The 21408-nt window shown below is 43.6% G+C and overlaps 1 protein-coding gene across 7 annotated transcripts in view; it reads left to right on the forward strand.

Annotated features, from left to right (window-relative positions):
• Window positions 1-21408, forward strand: part of RARA (retinoic acid receptor alpha) — a 294008-nt gene that overhangs the window by 191946 nt on the left and 80654 nt on the right. For 2 of the 7 annotated variants that reach the window (XM_082271921.1, XM_082271923.1), the window contains exon 1: window positions 6045-7151. The exons of the other annotated variants lie outside the window; for them this stretch is intronic. In XM_082271921.1, the coding sequence (XP_082128047.1) occupies window positions 6983-7151 (169 nt within the window). In that variant the 5' untranslated portion in view covers window positions 6045-6982. Of the gene's footprint in view, window positions 1-6044; window positions 7152-21408 lie in introns of those variants that run through there. 7 annotated transcript variants of the gene reach the window in all.

Consider the following 21408-nt stretch of genomic DNA (forward strand, 5'->3'; position numbering starts at 1 on the left):
CTGAACCCATCTACATTTTATCTTATCTGTCCATGTACACAGGGTCGTTTACAATCATTTACAGGCAGTTGAGTTCAGGGATGTTTTTTGGAACGCAATTATTTGTGTTCGAACGTGTGTTTCCCGGCGTTTGAAACGCAGAAACGCGGCCGAACATGACGAAACGTGACCGAACGTGATGAACATACGTTCAGCCACTTTATACGTTTTTTTTCTTCCATTCAAAATCAATGGTTCCCTATGGGAGCCTATTGATTTGAATGGAAGTCACACCGCAAGTCGGATCAGGATGATCCGACTTGCGGCGCAACTTGCGCTGTGAGAATGTTGAGGGGGAACTCCACGCCAAAAAATGGGAAAAAAACTGCGTTCAGGTCTGGTATGGAATTGGAGGGTAGCCCCACGCCGAAAAAACGGCGTGGGGTCCCCCCCCAAAATCCATGCCAGACCCTTATCCAAGCACGCAGCCAGGTAGGGCAGGAAGGGGGAGGGGACGAGCGAGCGGCCCCACCCCCCCTGGACCATACCAGGCCACATGCCCTCAACATGGGGGGTGTTGGTGCTTTGGGGCAGGGGAAGTTCTGCACCCCCCACCTCAAAGCACCTTGCCCCCATGTTGATAAGGACAAGCGCCTCATCCCCACAACCCTGGCCAGTGGTTGTGGGGGTCTGCGGGCAGGGGGCTCATCGGAATCTGGAAGCCCCCTTTAACAAGGGGGCCCCCCAGATCCCGGACCCCCTCCCTATGTGAATGGGTATGGGCCGGGGTACACTGTACCCCTACCCATTCACCCCATAAAAAGCAGTGTATGGAAATAATGACAGGAGACGTTTTGGAAAGTTTATTAAAAGTCTTCATCCGGACTTCTCCGCTCTGGTCTTCTCCCTCTCCTGCTCTTCTTGTCTTCTGCTCTTTTGCTTCCTCCGGTGATTATGCCGGTCTCCGGTCTCTGCAGCTTGTTATATAGCTATTGTGGGTGTGGCCTCCCGGTGACGTCACCGGGAGGCCCCGCCCCCTCATGTCATGTCCGACTTGCGGTGCGACTTCCATTCAAATCAATAGGCTCCCATAGAGAACCATTAATTTTGAATGGAGGCAGAAAAAAAAGCTGCTAAATCAACGTGACCAAACGTGCAATAACACCAATGTAGGAAGCTACTGAAAGCACGTTTAACAGCTGCTTTTTCCCGGCGTCAGAACTAGCTTTGCAGCACGCTTTTTCTAACTTCCCGTGTACATGGAGCCTTAAACCCTCTTTGGCATGGAGTTCACCAGAGCTTCACAGGTTGCTACCGGAGTCCTCTTCCACTTCTTCATGATGACATCACGGAGCTGGTGGATGTTAGAGACCTTGCACTTCTCCACCTTCCGTTTGAGGATGCCCCACAGATGCTCAATAGGAATTAGGTGTGGAGACATGCTTGGCCAGTCCATCACCTTTACCCTCTGCTTCTTTAACAAGGCAGTGGTCGTCTTGAAGGTGTGTTTAGGGTCGTTATCATGTTGGAATACTGCCCTGCAGAGCAGTCTCTGAAGGGAGATCATGCTCTGCTTTAGTATGTCACAGTACATGTTGGCATTCATGGTCTCCTCAATGAACTGTAGCTCCCCAGTCCCGGCAGCACTCATGCAGCCCCAGACCATGACACTCCCACCACCATGCTTGACTGTAGGCAAGACACACTTGTCTTTGTACTCCTCACCTGGTTGCCGCCACACACGCTTGACACCATCTGAACCAAATAAGTTTATCTTGGTCTCATCAGACCACAGGACATGGTTCCAGTAATCCATGTCCTTAGTCTGCTTGTCTTCAGCAAACTGTTTGTGGGCTTTCTTGTGCATCATCTTTAGAAGAGGCTTCCTTCTGGGATGACAGCCATGCAGATCAATTTGATGCAGCGTGCGGCCTATGATCTGAGCACTGGCAGGTTAACCCACTCCCCATTAAACTTTGCAGCAATGCTGGCAGCACTCATATGTCTGTTTTCCAAAGACAACCTCTGGATATGATGCTGAGAACATGCACTCACCTTCTTTGGTCGACGATGGCGACGCCTGTTCTGAGTAAAACCTGTCCTGGTAAACTGCTCCATGGTCTTGGTCACTGTGCTGCAGCTCAGTTTCAGGGTCTTCGCAATCTTCTTATAGCCTAGGCCATCTTTATGTAGAGCAACAATTCTTTTTTTCAGATCCTCAGAGAGTTCTTTGCCATGAGGTACCATGTTGAACTTCCAGTGACCAGTATGAGAGAGTGAGAGCGATAACACTAAATTTAACACACCTGCTCCCCATTCACATCTGAGGCCTTGTAATACTAATGAATCACATGACATTGGGGAGGGAACATGGCTAATTCGGCCCAATTTGGACATTTTCACTTAGAGGTGTACTCACTCTTGTTGCCAGCGGTTTAGACATTAATAGCTGTGTGTTGAGTTATTTTGAGGGGACAGAAAATTTACACTGTTATACAAGCTGTACACTCACTACTTTATAGCAAAGTGTACATTGTAGCAAAGTGTAATTTCTTCAGTGTTGTCACATGAAAAGACATAAAAAAATATTTAGAAAAATGTGATGGGTATACTCACTTTTGTGAGATGCTATAGGTGTTTGTCTACCATGACTAGCAGAATTTAGCCAGTTCTGTTTATATGTACTCAAGGCTGGATTTTCTCATGGCGCTCTGGCCATTGTATTTTTTTTTTTTATTGCGTATAATTTTTTCCCAAGATTAAACATTTAAGATTTTTATGGAAGGTGGTGAGACCTATGAAGGTGGTGAGACCTATGAAAATGTTTATGGTAGGTGGAGAGACCTGTGAAGGTGGCTATGGAAGGCGGTGTGACCTCTGAAGGTGGCTATGGAAGGTTGTGAGACCTCTAAAGGTGGCTGAGGAAGGTGGGGAGACCTCTGAAGATGGCTATGGAAGGTCGTGAGACCCTTGTAGGTGGCTATGGAAGGTGGTGAGACCCGTGAAGGGGGTTATGGAAGGTGGTGAGACCCGTGAAGGGGGTTATGGAAGGTGCTGAGAACCGTGAAGGGGAATATGGAAGGTGGTGAGATCCATGAAGGTGGTTATGGAAGGTGGTGAGACCCATGAAGGTGGTTATGGAAGGTGGTGAGACCCATGAAGGTGGTTATGGAAGGTGGTGAGACCACTTAAGGTGGTTTTGGAAACTCTGTTGTGTGGTTATGCACCCTTGGCTGCTAGCAAATGTTTATGTTCTTCCAACACCTTTCCCTCCAACCGCCTAACAATCACCCAAAGAAACCTTCACCACTTCAACCCTTCTCTTCTCTATTCTGCTACTGGCCACCTCTATGACAAAATCTCACCCCTGTCTTTCCCCAATCTAGCCACTTCTGTTTCCAATAGATCCCTGTCCTCTACCCTGGATGAGCTCACCCCTCTCGCTCTCCTCGTCTATTGTACATTGGGGTCCCCCAAGGTTCTGTTCTTTACCTCTCCTATGCTCACTCAATCTACACCCCCTCCCAAGGCTTTTTAATATAATTTCGGCGCTGACGACCACCAAATCTATCTCTCAACCCCTCAGCTCACTCCATCAGTCCCCTCACTCATTACTGATTTACTAACAGACATATCAGTCTGGATGTCACACCACTTCCTCAAACTCAACCTGTCCAAAACCAAGCTCATAATATTTCCTTCCCCGCATGCCCCTTCCCCTGACTTCTCTGTCAACATCAATGGCATAGCCATCAACCCATCCCCGCATGCCAGAGTGCAGGGTGTTATCCTGGACTCTGAACTCTCCTTTCGGCTCCATATCCAATCCCTTTCCAAAGCTTGCAGCCTCAACCTCCTCAACATCTCCAAAATACGCTCCTTCCTAACCAATGATACCACAAAGCTCCTAATTCACTCCCTGATTATATCTCACCTCGACTCCTGCAACTCCCTTTTTATTGGCTTACCTTTAAATAGGCTATCCCCTATTCAGTCCATCATGAATGCTGCTGCCAAAATCATCCACCTTACAAACCACTCAGCGCCTGCTACCCCTCTCTGCCAATTCCTCCTATTGCTGCCACTCATCCAACCAATTAAAGCGGAGTTCCAGCCTCACACACTCACCTGTCCAACGGTCCAGCGATGCGGCCGCCGGAAGCCTCGTTCTTCTCCCTCTCTGCTCTGCGGCGCCGGCATCACTGGTGTGGGCACCCGGCTGTGACAGTTTGCGGCTTCACAGCCGGGTACGCACTGCGCATGCGCGAGTTGCGCTGCGCGTCGTGATTGGCCGGCAATCTTCTGGGACCTCTGACATGTCCCAGAAGATTGCAGGGAGGGAGGGGGAGAGGAGAACTTCCGCTCAGGGCGCCGCGGCACTCCGAGCGGAAGTGGGAGCGGGTACCTGTCAAAACTAGGTACCCGCTTCCCCCCCATAAAAATGACATGCCAAATGTGGCATGTCAGGGGGTTAGAACTACCTAAAGCGGAAGTTCCACTTTTGGGTGGAACTCCGCTTTAAATTCAAAATACTAACAATAACTTACAAAGCCATCCACAACTTGGCCCCCAGCTACATCACTAACCTAGTCTCAAAATACCAACCAAATTGTTCTCTTCGTTCCTCCCAAGACCTCCTGCTCTCTAGCTCCCTTGTCATCTCTTCACATGCTCGCCTCCAGGACTTCTCCCGAGCCTCTCCCATCCTTTGAAATTTCCTACCCTAATCTTTTCGACTATCTCCTACTCTATCCACTTTTAGGCGATCCCTGAAAACTTTTCATCTCAGAGAAACCTATCCTGCCCCCACCTAACAACTGGACATTTTTATTTTCTCCATCAGCTCATCCCCCACAGTTACTACCTTTTGTATCACTTGACCCTCCCTATTAGATTGTAAGCTCTAACGAGTAGGGCCCTCTGATTCCTCCTGTATTAAATCGTATTGTAACTGTACTGTTTGATATATATATATAAATCCTGTATAATAATAATAATGTTCACGCAATGACCATTTGCCCGATCGAATATTGTTCTTGTTGGATTGCCATGTTTATATTTAGCAATAAAGGAACATAGCTCAGGGGACACACATACTAAAATAGTTGGTATCTAGTGCCTGCCATTAACGGTTTTGCAGATAAATAAAACCAAAAAATACTGATGAGGTTTAATTAGTGTGTTGTCTGTTGGCCCTTTATCTGTGTTTTATAGAATTAGCAATACATCACACCTATGAATTCTGAAGGGTATGTTTTTACCAATTCCCAGTTTTGTACTTTTATCTACAAGTACAACTGTACACATGTGGAAAGCTGTGTGTTCTTTTTCACAGGTCTGGATTGTGTGTGGATAATAGACAGCGCTGGTAATGTGATGTGTCCCACGCTAATATCCTAGAAGGAGAGGGTGCAGGGGGGGTCAGGGAAGGAGTGGTCAGTCCACTTAAAAATATGCAGGAAGGGGGGGTGGGAAAATCTGTGACGTCACCAGCTGGAAGAAGGAGCTGGTTGGGTCATTTGGAGGTGAGAATAGAGGTTCAGGGAGAGGTCATATGCATTATATTAGGCAAATGAAGGGGGTAGTGATGGAAAGGCATTTAGATCATGGCCACTCCTGAATAATACACATGAAGTTGGGATCTGGAGCGTCCAGCCTTTTGTTGGGACTCAGCATTGGGCCCCTGCTGGCAGGGAAGAGGTTAAGAGTGAGGGAGGTGGGGTGTTGACTTCCAGGGCTCAGCTGCTTTCAGTCCATCAGAATGGAGAGAGGAGGGGGGAGGAGAGAGGAAACACGGCATTGAAGTCTGCAGTATTGAGCACTGTTCCTATGTGCCACCACAATCCAATCTGAGAGACAGGAATCCCCCTGTATTTCAGGACTGCCTACAATATCTGGAATCTCCCAAGAAACTGCTTACCTTTCAGCTTTACCTGCATTACCCTAAGGATTCTGGGAAAGCCTGCCGTTTTACTAGGAATCCATCATACTGCCCGACTTGCCTTCACGGCCAGGGTTCCCCGTACTATCCTGGCCAAATCAGAGTTATCACAGCTGGGCACAGTCTCCGATCTGGGATCAAAAAGTGTTCTTCAGTTTCCAGACTGCCTATATCCTACCGCGTAATCTTGGAGGCAGCGAACGTTTATTTACATCGAGGACTGTGTATAGTAAGGATTCCCTTAGCGTTCTTTAAACAAGGACTAGACTCCGGGTCTGTTTCACAAGGAAATCCCTAAGTGTGTAAATATAGAAACGCTGGATTGGAGGATTTAGGGCTTATTTTACACTCCGGTTATCCCTAAACCTCCATGGAATATCTGCACTCAAGGTCTCAGCATCCTACAGGAGATTTAGATGGACGCTCTTAAATCTAAACAGATTTTCTATGTTTAAGACTTTCTATTTTTAAAAGACGTTAGCTGGTGAAGCCAGGCAACCTGTTTAATCCAAAACCACTCTCCCTAATTGACCTACCCCCCCTTTCTGAAGGAATGGAGTAGATTCCCCGCTCTTAAGGATTTTGGAGATTTCCATGCCATCAAATAGGCTAAATCTGCAAGTACCTCTCATTACCGGCGGGCACGTTGGCACCTCGCAGTCACAGCATGGTAAAAGGAATTTGTAGGGTTCAAAAATTCCGAAGGATTCAGGAGATGGTTGTATACAGGCTGTGCCAAAACCATCTGGAGGGCTTTTGATTTTAAACTTTGCACTGTCTCCCTCCCCCTCTTCAACAATTTGATGGAATCCATGCTGAGAGTTAAAGGAATCTCCTATCAGATACTGCTGTTGGATCCATCTGCAGAAGCTCAACACTCTTCCCTCTGGATTGAAAAATCCCATATGGTTTTGCGCTGGAATTTCTAAATCCATCTAATCCTTAGTGAATATACATTTTATATATTTTTATTTTCTTTTTGTATTTTCGAACAAAAACCCTTTTAAAGGAAAAAGATATTTTTCTACGCTTATATATGGTTTGCTCGTGGCAGTGTTTAGGATGTATGAAAACGTGGATGTTCCAGGTCTGGGTACCAGCCCTACACACTATCATATGATGGATTTTTATGCACAGAACAGGGCCTGTCTGATGTCGGATAAAGGAATTGGGACAATTCATCCTTTCGGGACGCCACTCCGGAACCAGCACTGGAGCCATTCCAACCATTGTACGTAGGTGCCGAAATATAGCATTCCTAGTCTAATCTATCTGACCTAGATCCTTGTATGTGGGACGAAGGCCATTGTATACTGATAGGCTGTGTGTGCACGTATGTGTATATAACATTAGCACATAAACATCTCTCGTGGTAAAAAGCACATAAACTCAGTATGTGTTTAGAACCATTTGGTTGTTTTTTATATTTACTATACCATTTTAGTATCAATTTTATTCCTTATTTTCCGATATATTATTATTTTTTTTAAAGTAGTGTTATGCTGTTTTATATATATGTGTATATATATATATATTTTGAAGCCTTTATTTTATTGCGTTTATTTATTTTATCTCAAGGTACGTGACAGTCTATTTAAGTGCCATTTTGTGTTACTTTAATTTTATATTTTTATTGCGGTACAGCATAAGCAAGTAGGATTTACTGGTAATACTAGTACCGTTAATTTTTTTTTTTGTTACAGGTGATTATTTGACTCTTTGGAAGCACCTATTTTTTTTTTTTTTAAATGCTATTGTAGGATGTTTCCATTCGGGTGTAAGATAGCACTTTTCCTAGTCGTCCACTACAATAGAGGCATTCTACTCGGAAGAAATAAAAGACATTCTCAGCTCTGCTAAATGGGCTTGCAGCCCAGGGTTTCAGATGATAGGACAATTCTGCCTCTTATATCCTTGTCAGTTTTTTTTTTTTTTCTTTTGGGCCAGGGTAAAATTCACTTTAATAAGGATCTCTCACTCTACCTCCCAAAGAAGTGAAGATATTTCTTCTCTGTAATCCTGTTTAGAAGATGAGCTTACGCTGTGTGTCAGCGGACTTAACCAGTTCATCGCCAAAGGCCAAGATATGCGGCCTGTCTCCATATAGTGGAGCAGTGCTTCTATAGCACATCGGGTTGCATTATGCGTTTGTTTTCCCACACCTTATAATTAGAGCCGGCATTCACAACTCATGTCTGTTGGCCTTTTGACATTTTCCAAGATGGCTGCTTATTTACAGTGTACTTTTTTTTTACTGGTGGATAATAAAAGGAGCTTCCACTTTTGTAGAGAAAATGCTGTTGAATTTTAGGTATTAACATAGCATGTAGCAGACATTTTTTATTTTTCCTCCAGAATGGTGATATATTTGTTTTTTATGTTTTAGGCATTTGGTAGACTTTGGTTACTCCAGCTAAGCATATATATATAGGTTTTGTGACTACTAATGAATTTGTTTATTGTTATCAAAGGTAGGGACTTCTAAAAGGCCCCCTTAAGACTTGTTAAATCTGCCATATTGTTGTTTTTATAATTTGCACACCGAACACGGTTCCATTTTTTGCCTTTGGTGCCTAGCAGTAATAATGCAGGAAGAAAAAAGGCTTTGAGGAGCAGAGGCCTTGGTGATTACCTGAAAATGATGTGGCAAGAGCAAAGAACCAAGTAATCCATTTAGTCGCCTCATTTTCTTGTTAAGTCCGTTAACATGGCTTCTTTGTCTCAGTTATGGGCTTATTCAGCAAAGCCGTAAAATGCAGCGGCACACGTTGGAGATAATTGGTTGCTCTGGGTAACTATGGTTGGTGTATCCCCCACTTTCCTGTGTGCTGCCATCATGAAAAAGCCTGATGTTGTAATTCCTATGTTATGTAAGCATGTGTGTGGCACTATTTTGTAAACTGAAACACAAGTGAGAATGTTGACTATAGCAACCTCGCCGACTGGAAGTAAGGAATCTAGGTGTTGTGGGCAATAGAACTGCTTTTTCTGCATTTTCAGATTAGGAAAAAATGCAGCAGTCAATGACCCCTGACCTTGAAGTCTACGGCATTTCTAAGAAACATGAATGTGTTATTCCATAGGCAGTTAAGAGGAAACTCTTAAAATCAATATGACTATATATCACTATTGTTTAGCCAACCAAAGATAACTCTTTTTGGATGCTGCTGAGACTTGTACAGATTCTTAAGGGCCATACACACTTGACGAAAATTGGGCGAAATATCCTCCGATTTTTCTCTGTCTTCTCAGCGTTCATAACCGTTTTTAGTTGACAGTGCATAAATGCTCACGAAATTTCTCGTCCGATTTTTTTTTTTCTTTTTTTTTGGCACATTTGTTCCTAGACTTCCGGGTTGTCAGCAACTTCAGACCATGTGCGATCTTTCGTATCCGATTTTTCACGGATGTACTGCATACACATTAAACGAAAATCGGTCGTCTGGGGACGGACGAAAAAAATTTTGGTGTTTGTCCCTTCCGTTTTTTTCGTCATCGGCTGCTGAAAGTTGTGTACACACTAGGCGAAAATTGTACGATTTTACCTCGGACGGGAATTTTCGGCAGATTTTCTACTAGTGTGTACCCCACTTTAGCTTGTATCTTGTGTATTTTGAAGGAGACTGCCCATGAAATTGCAGGCCGAAACTTCTCAGCAGAGATTGGCCTACCTGTCCTACCCAACAGCCATACCTAACAAATATTGGCAGTTAAAGCAAGGGATGATGATTGTGAAAATTTTGTAGGGCAAAATAGAAAGAGTTGCTTGAGCGTTGTCTTCATTTGTGATCAAACGTTTGGCTTTTAATCCTACCCGACCTGTTATTGGAGACCTATCAGGTAGGAAAACCACCAGCTTATTGGTGGCCAGGGCCTAGGAGAACCTTCGTTGTAGATAATATGCACATGCATGCACCTCGTTAGGCTTGCAATGCCCGTAATTCTTTTCAGCGCAAAACCTGTTTGGAAGAAGTTTGACTTTGTAGGAGTTGCATACTTGGGACCATGCCAAGTAGTAATGTATGCCAAATTGCTGACTTATGAAAGTGTTTTTTTTTTTTTTTTTTTTTCCCTCTCCCCCACGCTTTATTTTCTTTTTGTATATTATCTTTTTTTTTCCGCATGTGTTTTTACTACAGAGGAAATTGTACATCAGCCAGATTGGAGAGGTTAATAGCTTTGTTTCTGTGTGTAAGGTTGGGAGTGTCTCTTGTTATCTATGATGATGAGCTTCTACCTACCAGGGTGGCAGAGATTAAATAAGTGACTTCTATCCTCATTTTATCTTTTCTCTTTATCTGTGGCCTGAGGAGGAGGGGCCACATAAACAATTAGTCTTCATTGGCCCCCCACTGTCTGTACACACTGGAGCCTGGAGATCAGAGAGCGAACACAGAGATTTAGTCACACGTCCCCCGCTCTCTGTACACTTGTCCCTGGGTGGGTGTTTAGAATGCCCTGTGTTTGTTAACAGTGGTATTTGCATTCTTGGAAAGTGTTTATTCTATTCAGAAAGAAGAGAAGAACATTTATTGTGTATGGTGTTGGTTGCGCTGATGCTCAAATTTGTATGTAAAGTGCATCCAGAAAGTATTCACAGCACTTCACTTTTTCCACATTTTGTTATGTTACAGCCTTATTTCAAAATGAATTAAATTATTTTTTTTCCTAAAAAAATTCTGCAAACAATACCCCATAATGACAGCATGAAAGAAGGTTATTTAAAATTATTGAAAAGTAAAAAAAAGAAAATCACATGTACACAGCCTTTGTCATGACACCCAAAATTAAGCTCAGGTACATCTAATTTCCTCTGATCATGCTTGAGATGTTTCTACAACTTGATTGGAGTCCACCTGTGGTAAATTCAGTTGATTGGACGAGATTTGGAAAGGCACACACCTGTCTATATAAGGTCCTGCTGTTAACAGTGCATGTCAGAGTACAAATCAAGCCATGAAGTCCAATAAATTGTCTGTAGACCTCTGAGACAGGTTTGTATCAAAGCACAGATCTGGGGAAGGGTACAGAAAAATGTCTGCAGCATTGAAGGTCTCAATGAGCACAGTGGCCTTCATCGTCCATAAATGGAAGACGTTTGGAACCACCAGGACTCTTCCTAGAGTGGGCTGCTCGGACAAACTGAGAGATCGGGGGTGAAGGGCCTAATGGCCGGAATACACGATAAGAAAATCGGCCGAAAATTTCCGTTCAGCGAAGGATCGGCCGATATTCTACTCGTTAATGCCCAGCCATCAGTGACTGATATCCATATTGTGAATGAAAAAAATGAAAAATTCTGTCGTCTCGTTTGCGAACGAACGATATTCTATACGTTGGTGTTAAGGTCGTTCATTTAAAAATCTGTAGAACATCATCACGCATGCACTGTTTCGATGGTCGGTGGTCAAACCGTCGGGCGATATTCGGCCTGTGTATGTTGACAACGTTTTCGACCAAGGAACACTTTTTCATAAGTCGGTGGTCGAATGATCGGGCGATATTCGGACCATGTATTCCAGCCATTAGTCAGGGAAGTGACCAAGAATCTGATGGTCACTCTGACAGAGCTCCAACGTTTCTCTGTAGAGAGAGGAGAACCTTCCAGAAGAACAACCATCTGTGCAGCACTCCACCAATCAAGCTTGTAAGGTAGAGTGGCCAGAAGGATGCCACTCCTCAGTAAAAGACACATGACAGCCCGCCTAAGGTTTGTCAAAAGGCACCTGAAGGACTCTCCGACCATGAGAAAAAAAATTCTTTGGTCTAATGAAACCAAGATTGAACTCTTTGGCCTGAATGGCGTAAACCAGGCAACGCTTATTACCTGGCCAATATCATCCCTACAGTGAAGCATGATGGTGACAGCATAATGTTGTTGGGGTGTTTTTCAGCAACAGGAACTTGGAGAGACTAGTCAGGATTGAAAGAAAGATGAATGCAGCAATGTTCATAGACATCCTGTAAGAAAACTTGCTCCAGAGCGCTCTGGACCTTAGGCTGGGGTGAAGGTTCATCTACCAATAGGACAATGACCCTAAGCACACAGCCAAGATAACAAAGGAATGGTTAAGGGACAACTCTGTGAATGTCCTTGAGTGGCCCAGCCAAAGCCCTGACTTGAACCAGAATGAACATTCCTGGAGAGATCTGAAAATGGCTGTGCACCAGCGCAACCCATCCAACCTGATGGGGCTTGAGAGGTTCCGCATTGAAGAATGGGTGAAACTGCCCAAAAATAGGAGTGCCCAGCTTGTAGCATCATACTCATAAAGACTTGAGGCTGTAATTGGTGCCAAAAGGGCTTCAACAAAGTATTGAGCAAAGGCTGTGAATACTTATGTACATGTTATTTTTTTTTTGTTTTAATTTTTAATAAATTTGCGAAGATTTCAAACAAACTTCTTTCACATTGTCATTATGGGGTATTGTTTGTAGAATTTTGAGGAAAATAATGAATTAAATCCATTTTGAAATAAGGCTGTAACATAACAAAATGCGGAAAAAGTGAAGCACTGTGAATACTTTCCGGATGCACTGTAAGCTTGACATCTACTTTTCGCTAAGTCTGGCATCATGCCTGACTTTATACCAGAGCAAACAACTTTTCGTGCATCTGTTGCAAAGTTTCTTATCTGGAGATCCTGCCAATAACAGCTCTATCTGTTGCAGGTTCATAACATTAAACCACTGCCATGCAACAAGCAGCGCCATCATCAGGCTGCCATGTGCATTCTTTCCGTTGGCTGATGGACTGCCCATCACGTCTGACCCACTGAAGGAGGGCAAACAACACTTCTACCATTTGCAAGGCAGTAGCTTAGTGTTGCCAGCCTACAACAGTTAATGATGTTGCTACCTTTCCTGCTCGGCTGTTATGCCTCGTACACACGCGTCGATAGTTGGCCGTGAATTTTCGGCCAACGTCCGATCGGCCGATTTTCGGCTTGTTAGTATGATGCTTTCGACTACCGACTCCGACTTTTCGGCCGAATAAAATCTGGTGTGCAGGCTATAAAATTTTTGTTGGCCGTCAACACAACGGCTGATTTTTCGTCAATCAGTACAGATTTCGGCAGACAAAAATCTGATGAGCAAGACTGGGCATGCTCAGAGAAGAAAAAACACACGAAAAATAAACCAGCACATGACATCACTTCTGAAGTTGATTTTTGTTGGCCGAGAAAATTCGTGTGCAGTCTAGGCACATTCCAACCAACAAAACACAACTCTGGACAAAAGTCGGCCGATAATCATTGTGTGTGTACGAGGCATTAGGCTGCCTACCTGAGATGTAGCCCAATGGCCATCCAAAGGAATGTATGTGGCAGGCTGACAACACTGGTGCAAATTGTGAGGCAGTGGCTTAGCATTGTCACGCTGCAACAGGAAGTGCCGTTACTGGCAGGATTTCTCAACCGATTTTGCCAAAATTATTTTTGCTGAAGAAAAATGTTTGCAGAGAGCATTGATGTTGTTCATAATGAAAACTATTTAGGGTTTACCTACACTTTAAAATGTAACCAAAGCCAAAACTATTTTTGGATATAGTAGAAAATTGTTAAAACCCCGGTCTTCTTTTGGTAAATTTTACTTCCTGACCTGGAGACACAATAGGAAGTGAAAGGAAATCCTCTTTTAAACCACTGTTGCCGAAATACATTGGAAGATTGTCTTCCTCTGTGCTCTTTCAGTGAACGTCAAGTCTGCCTTTCTGACAGTGTTCCATATTTAGAGTGTAACATTGTTGAGTTACATTGGGAGTTTTTCACTTTGCAGGCTTCTATCATTTTTTTAAATTCACAGCCTTATCATCCATTCACAGAGATCTGTGAATCGTAAGACTGCAAGTCCCATCTTCCACTGTGGCAGACTTGTAGATCCCATGGTGCGTAAGTATGGCTAGTCAATAGGATAGTATGGTAAGTCAACAGACTCTAGTCTATTGATTCTTCCTCTATTCCCCTAAACTGAAGGTCCGTTCATTGGTACAGACCTGTGGCTGGAAGAATAGTCTGCAGGAGCAAAGGCATTGCACTCAATCTATTAATTGTGGCTGCAATGCTTTGCAGGCTCCAATTCCAAAAAAATAAATAATACATATATTTGGAAGAACTTTCTTTTGATGGTGCCTGGGTGCTTGACACTGGGGAAGAGTAAAGCCCCGTACACGCGTCGAAAATTGGCAGGGAATTTTCGGCCGACGTCCGATCTGCTGATTTTCGGCTTGTTAGTATGATGCTTCCGACAACCGACTCCGACTTTAAAGCCGAAAAAAATCTGGTGTGCAGGCTATAAATTTTAGTTGGCCGTCAAAACACGTCCGATTTTCGTGCAGTCAGTACAGATTTCAACAGGGAAAAATCTGATTAGCAAGACTGGGCATGCTCAGTGAAGAAAAAACACAAAGAAAACAAACCAACACATGACATCACTTCTGAAGTAGATTTTTGTTGGCCGAGAAAGTTTGTGTGCAGTCTAGGCACATTCCAACCAACAAAACACAACTTGGACAAAAGTCGGACGATCGGTCACATCGTTGCGTGTGTACTAGGCTTTAGAATCCTCTAAACCTTCCTCACTCTTTTGAAAACATTGAGGTTGATTTACTAAAACTGGATCGTGCAAAATCCAGTGGAGCTCCTCATAGAAACCAATCGCTTCCAGGTTTTATTGTCAAAGCTTAATTGAACAAGATGAAGTTAGAAGCTGATTGGCTACCATGCACAGCTGCACCAGATTTTGCGGACTCTAGTTGTGATAAATCAACTCCTTTGTGTTGTGGGGGCCTTCCACTCATTTTATAGCCATGATGGGTGTCTGATGGGAAAAGGAAGCAAGGAGATAGTATGGTAACACTGTTGTCACCGAAAAAAATCTGAACAGGTCACTGCAATAGAAAAGGTGATATTATTATACTTACCTCTCCAGCAGCCTGTGTCTACTAGCTTCCCTCCATCTGAGTGCTTCCACTGCCATCAGACTCTTCAGCATTCAATACTTTCAGGAGTGTCAAATGACCCCCTCCATGCGCTGTGGTTCCAACCCTACAACTCCTGTATCAATCATTACAGGACTCAGCAGCAACATATGGATCGAGAGTTGGAGCTGGAGAGCATGACAGGGGCACAGGCATCCAAAACTGAATGCGTGATTTTAACGGACAATTGCGCGGTCGTGCGATGCTGTACCTAAACAAATGTGACGTCCTTTTTTTTCCCCACAAACAGAGCTTTCTTTTGGTGGTATTTGATCACCTGTGCGATTTTTTTTTTTTTTTGATCATGCGCTATAAACAAAAAAAGAGCGTCAATTTTGCAAAAATAACAATATTTTTCAATTTTTTTATATGAAATTCCCAAAAAAAAAAATGTAAAAATCAAAATGTTTTAACATTTTAGGCCAATTTGTTTTATGATACATTTGTTTGGTAAAATAAAATTGCAAAAAGCGTATTTTGATTGGTTTGCGCAAAAGTTATTGCGTTTACTAACTAAGGGAAAGATTTCTGTCATTTTTGTTGTTTTTTTTTTTTAACGAGTAATGGCGGCGATCTGTGATTTTTTTTTTTTTCGGGACTGCGATATTGCGGCGGACAGATCGGACCCTTGACTGACATTTTTGACACTTTTGGGGTTACCAGTGACATTACTACAGTAATCAGTGCTATACATATGCACTGTTACTGTAAAAATGACACTGGCAGTGAAGGGGTTAACTTTTTTTTTTTTTTTTGAGAGGGAGGGGTTAAGTGTGTCCCTAGGGGCGTGATTCTAACTGTGATTGGATGTGGCTGCTGGTGTAAGAACAGAGATCAACGGTCCTACATAGCAGAACCGTATGATCTCCATTCTTACACAGGGAAGAATGACAGGCGGCTTTGTTTACATTAGCCGCCTGCCTTTCTCCCGCTGTAACGGACGATCGTGAGTGCCCGGCGGACATCGGGTCCGCCGGCCACACGTGCGGGGGGGTCCGTGGCCGAGCGGGAGTGGAAGCTCTAGGGAGCGAGCCTCACAGGCTCGCGACGTAGTCCTACGTCGCTTTGCCTGTGAGGGGCTGACCGCCGCAGTAAATAGTCGTGCGGCAGTCGGCAAGTGGTTAAGATTTATTTTGGGTGACAACTGTCTAGAAATGAAGAATTAAAGGTCTGGCCGACTTGGTCCCCACAGTGCAAACTTCTCTGTTGGTTAAATAAGCGTTTCCAAACTGAGCAGCCTGGAGCACCTTTTAAACAAAGGTTCCTATGGAGCCTTTAGATGCAAGGTACTGCATCGTTACTAAGTTTCAGATTGTGCAACCATAAAAATCAGCTTGTATAGTGGAACATGTTACATATGTAGGTCAAATATCATTCCCCCCTCCCCCTCTACATATATAGGCCAAAGAGCTGCTTCATCCCCATGTAATATTTCAATCTTAAAATGGACATTCTAGCATTAACCCCCACCCTCCTCAACCTAATGTAATGCCGGTGAACTGCATCAGGCTCCCTCTAACCTCTAGCACCCGAATGTAGCCATGGCGCAAGAGACACATGCTCTCTTTTCAAAGAAAGGCGTTCTTGGCTAGCTGGCTCTGGCTGGTCTCTGCCCAAACATAGATCCTACCCTTTGGCATAGTCCAGATGTCCTCAGGCCAAAGTTAGAGGGAGCCAGTTCATAGGTAAGTATCTGGGTGCCTACAGAGACAGAATAGAAGGTTTACCCAGTGAGGTCATCGACCATTAGATGGGGGAATGATCGTATGTCTTTGTCGTCCTCGGTTCCTCCTAGCCAAGTCTGCGCAGTGGAAGAATTGATCGGCCTAGATTAATTTTCTCAGCTGATCGCTATTGTTTTCCTCCCTGAGTCAAGCCATGCCTGAGTGCTCCCCCCTCCCAGCTCCATTGGCACAATCATGCATGTTCAGTGAACACAAACTAACCTGGTTGTACAACAATTCCTGAGAATGAAAATCTGACCAGCTGCTATGTAGTGCTGAGGGCCCCTTTACACAGGGTTCCTTATGCCCCGTTTCCACTGAGCTTTCTGGTACGGTTCGGTTCAGTACGGTACGCTATTTATGCCGTTTCCATTGTGAATGGTACCCCAATTCCGAACCGTACCGTACCACTTTTTTGGGACCCTTTCGTTGGGGTACCAAGCACATTAGTTCCGTACCAACAGGGTGGAGCTACACTTTGCAGAACTTTGATTGGTTGACAGAATCGTCTATCACAGCTTTCCTGCTACACCACGCCTATCATGAAAGGGTACTATTGGCAGTGGAAACGCAATGTGTACCGTTCCGAACCGTACCGTACCGTACCACTCAGTGGAAACTAGGCATTAGTAGCTAAGGGTAAAAAACTGAGTTAGTGTTAGATATGGTTTAGCTCTGCTTTAAAGCTTTTTGCCGAGGTAATGCTTTGTGATCTGGCAACATCCCCCCCGCCTAGGCTGAATGGCTTGTGTACAGATTACACATGTTGTGTGTGACATAAGATGTCCTGCACGTGCTGTGAAAACATGAATGGAATGAACACTGTATTCTAGGAACTGGCATACTGCAGCTTTTCTACATAAATGTGTAGGAGGGGGCTGGGCTGGTGATACTGCATTTAATGAATTAAGCCCTTCAGGTACTATTCGTAGTGTTGTCTCTCTTCGGGGGATTTTGGCTTTTGTGCTTTTCAAGTATTTTCTTTTACACTGTTGCTTTGTGCTGTAGATTCTTTTGTGTTGGAAGTAAAGTGCCAAGACTGAAGGCTGCATTGATGTTGGTGGAGTGTGGTAATTATCTGACCAGGGTGTTTCTGCTTTTCTCTCTGCAGAGGCTTTTAATGATGTGAAGTCCATTCTTGCCCTTACAAAAACAACAAAAGATAATGATATCAGTGTTTACAAAGCTAGCATTGCTTCCTGGTTTCAAGAGCCAAAGATGGTAGTGGACAGTTCAAAAAGGCACGTGCCTTCAGAAATGTGTAATTCATCTATCTACCAAAGTATCTTATGCAGGTTTCTAATATATGTGGCCAAAAGTCGCTATTTTACAGCGCTTCCTCTTTTCATAGAAGTACTTGATCTAACTGGGCCTACAGTGTCCATTTTTGATCATTCTTGTGCTGTGCCTTAGTCTTTATTCTGTCCCTGTCCATCCCTTATAGTGGTGCCTTAAAGAACACAGCAGATATCATCATCAGTCACCAGGTAAATAGATCATGGGCTCCACGTAATCACTCCATTCAGGTAGACAATGGGCTCCACCTAAATCACCCCATCCTGGTGGACAATGGGCTCCATCTAAATCACCCCATCCAAGTAGACAATGGGCTCCACGTAAATCAACCCATCACCAGGTAGGCCATTGGCTCCACATAATCACCCCATCACCAGGTAGACCATGGGCTCCACATAATCACCCCATCACCAGGTAGACCATGGGCTCTACATAATAACACCATCACCAGGTAGACCATGGGCTGTACATAATCACACTATCACCAGGTAGACCATGGGCTCTACATAATCACACTATCACCAGGTAGACCATGGGCTCTACATAATCACACTATCACCAGGTAGACCATGGGCTCTACATAATCACACCATCACCATCACCAGGTAGACCATGGGCTCTACATAATCACACTATCACCAGGTAGACCATGGGCTCTACATAATCACACCATCACCAGGTAGACCATGGGCTCAACATAATCACCCTATCACCAGGTAGACCATGGGCTCCATATAATCACACCATCACCAGGTAGACCATGGGCTCAACATAATCACCCTATCACCAGGTAGACCATGGGCTCTACATAATCACACCATCACCAGGTAGACCATGGGCTCATCATAATCACACCATCACCAGGTAGACCATGGGCTCAACATAATAACCCTATCACCAGGTAGACCATGGGCTCCATATAATCACACTATCACCAGGTAGACCATGGGCTCTACATAATCACACTATCACCAGGTAGACCATGGGCTCTACATAATCACGCCATCACCAGGTAGACCATGGGCTCCATATAATCACACCATCACCAGGTAGACCATGGGCTCCATATAATCACACTATCACCAGGTAGACCATGGGCGCTACATAATCACCCCATTTCCAGGTAGACCATGGACTTCACATATTGTCCCCATCACCATGTAGACCATGGGCTCCACATAAACAATAAATCTGGATTGTTACCATTGAGCAGTTCCTTAGTGCAAGGTGCATAGCATGCAACCATATTCACCAATGATTCTTTAACTAGGCAGGCAGGTGAGATCTGCTTTAGACTAGACATAATTTTCTATGACCTGACCCAAGGCAGACCCTGCCTACCCTGGCTTGTGGACAGACAGCGTCTTGTTTTCATTATTGAATCAAGCTTCAAAGTCTTTGCTAACTTTACAGTGATGCCGGATCCTTTTATTTTGACCCCACACTGTAATGTCATTTTTGACCACTGCTAGAATTGCCACATTAGTATTTATCTCTTTGATAATATAGCATTTATCACTGCCATAATCTACATTTTACCTAGTTTTAAAGTGAGTGTTTGGTTTTAATTGTTGGTTAACTTTAGGGTTAGGTTTCCAGTAAGGGATAGATTTTAGGGTTGCGTTGCAGATATTTGGTGACATAACTTTTCTTTGGGTGCAATAAATAATTTTTTTTCAGATTTAAAATATGTGATAAAAGCAATTTGTGTTATAAATATAAACATTATAGGTGCCTTAACTTTTCAAATTCCCCATTTCTCTCCTCTGGACAATGTCTAAATGGCCTTCCAGCTGCTGCTCCTGTGCATGAGTGAGAAAAGATGCCATGCATTCCTATGGAGAGGCTATCTAATGTGTCCTAACAGTGGATGGCCTCTCTAGAGGGGATCAATGTGATTTTCCACGCATGTGCAGAAGGAAAGGCTGCTGGGCCAGAAGACTTTGCAGCGGCACCCAGTGGTTTACATAATGAGGATCTGGCAATAGTTTCAACAGGGAAGTATAAGACTTTGATGGGAGATGTTAAGCACCTGTACAAAAATACAGATATCTTTTTAATAATTTATCTGCACTGGCTGAAGGAGGGATAATAAGTGTGATACATTTTTCGTAAGCATCATACTAATTGGTCTATACCTCTTTAAAGTGGTTGTAAACCCATACATATACCCAGTGCTGTATCCTGGCCTAGGCCAACAAGGCCCAGGCCTAGGGCGGCACTTTGCAGGGGGGCAGCAGAAAAAATATTTCATGATTTGTATAATGACTATGGACTTCCTATTTATTATACAAATAAGTGAAAAAATCCTATAATTACAATCAGTGGCAGCAAACACAAGTCCAAATATCTTAAAAGAGTAATCTTACTAATCTCATGACATAAGGCTGTACTAATGGGCACTGATGGGGCTGCACTGGTGACCACTGATGAGGCCACACTGATATGCTGCACTGATGGGCAGTAAAGAGGCTGCACTGATGAGGCTGAACTTATGGGAACTGATGAAGCTATGCTGATGGGCACTGATCGACTGTTGTTATGGTCTGTGGTTTACAGATGACAGGGTTGGTCATAAACATGAAGGGGTGTGGCATTTACAGGAAGGGGTGGGTCATATTTAAATTAGGGGGTGCACAAGTTTAGTCAGGCCTAGGGCAGCACAAAACCTAAATATGCCACTGCATATACCCAGTGAAGTGACTGGCCTCAGGTGATACACAAAGATCAAACAAATCCTCCTACGTAAGTTGTACCTGTCTATCTGCAGCAGTGTTAATTTTGGCAGCAAATTTCAATGTAGTTTTAGTCTTAGTTTTAGGACTAAAATGGCATTTTAGTTTTAGTCCCATTTTAGTCTTCTGCAAGTGTTTTAGTTTTAGTCGTATTTAGTCGACTAAAACTCCAGTACATTTTAGTCAACTAAAACATCTTACATTTTAGTCGACTAAAACTCATTTTAGTCATCTATAATCGAATGGGTGTAGTTCAATTGTAACTTGTAATGCATTATTATAGTCTTTTGACTAAAATGCCATTTTAGTTTTAGTCGTATTTTAGTCTTAAGACTAAAATGCCATTTTAGTTTTAGTCGTATTTTAGTCATCTGAATTGTTTTAGTTTTAGTCGTATTTTAGTTGACTAAAATTGTTTTAATTTAGTTGACTAAAATGTTTTAGTCGACGAAATTAACTCTGATCTGCAGTCTTTTCTTCTATACATCCGTTCAAAGTCCAGAATTTATAAACTTGTCTAAGGGTCCTTTCACACGGGCGCTCCAGCTTATGTCCGTATTTCATCCCATTTTTTTGCGGATGAAAAACGGACATAATGGATGTCAATGGGATTGCGGATGTCAGCGGATTCCCATTTCCGATCAGTTCAGTTTTTTTTTAAACGGAAGAAAACCCTATTTTTCTTCCGTTTAAAAAAACGGAACGCACGCAAAAACGGATGTCAGCGGTGTCATCCGCTGACATCCGCAATCC

This window comes from Pelophylax lessonae, assembly GCF_965119305.1.
Source record: "Pelophylax lessonae genome assembly, chromosome: 11".
Taxonomy (NCBI): domain Eukaryota; kingdom Metazoa; phylum Chordata; class Amphibia; order Anura; family Ranidae; genus Pelophylax; species Pelophylax lessonae.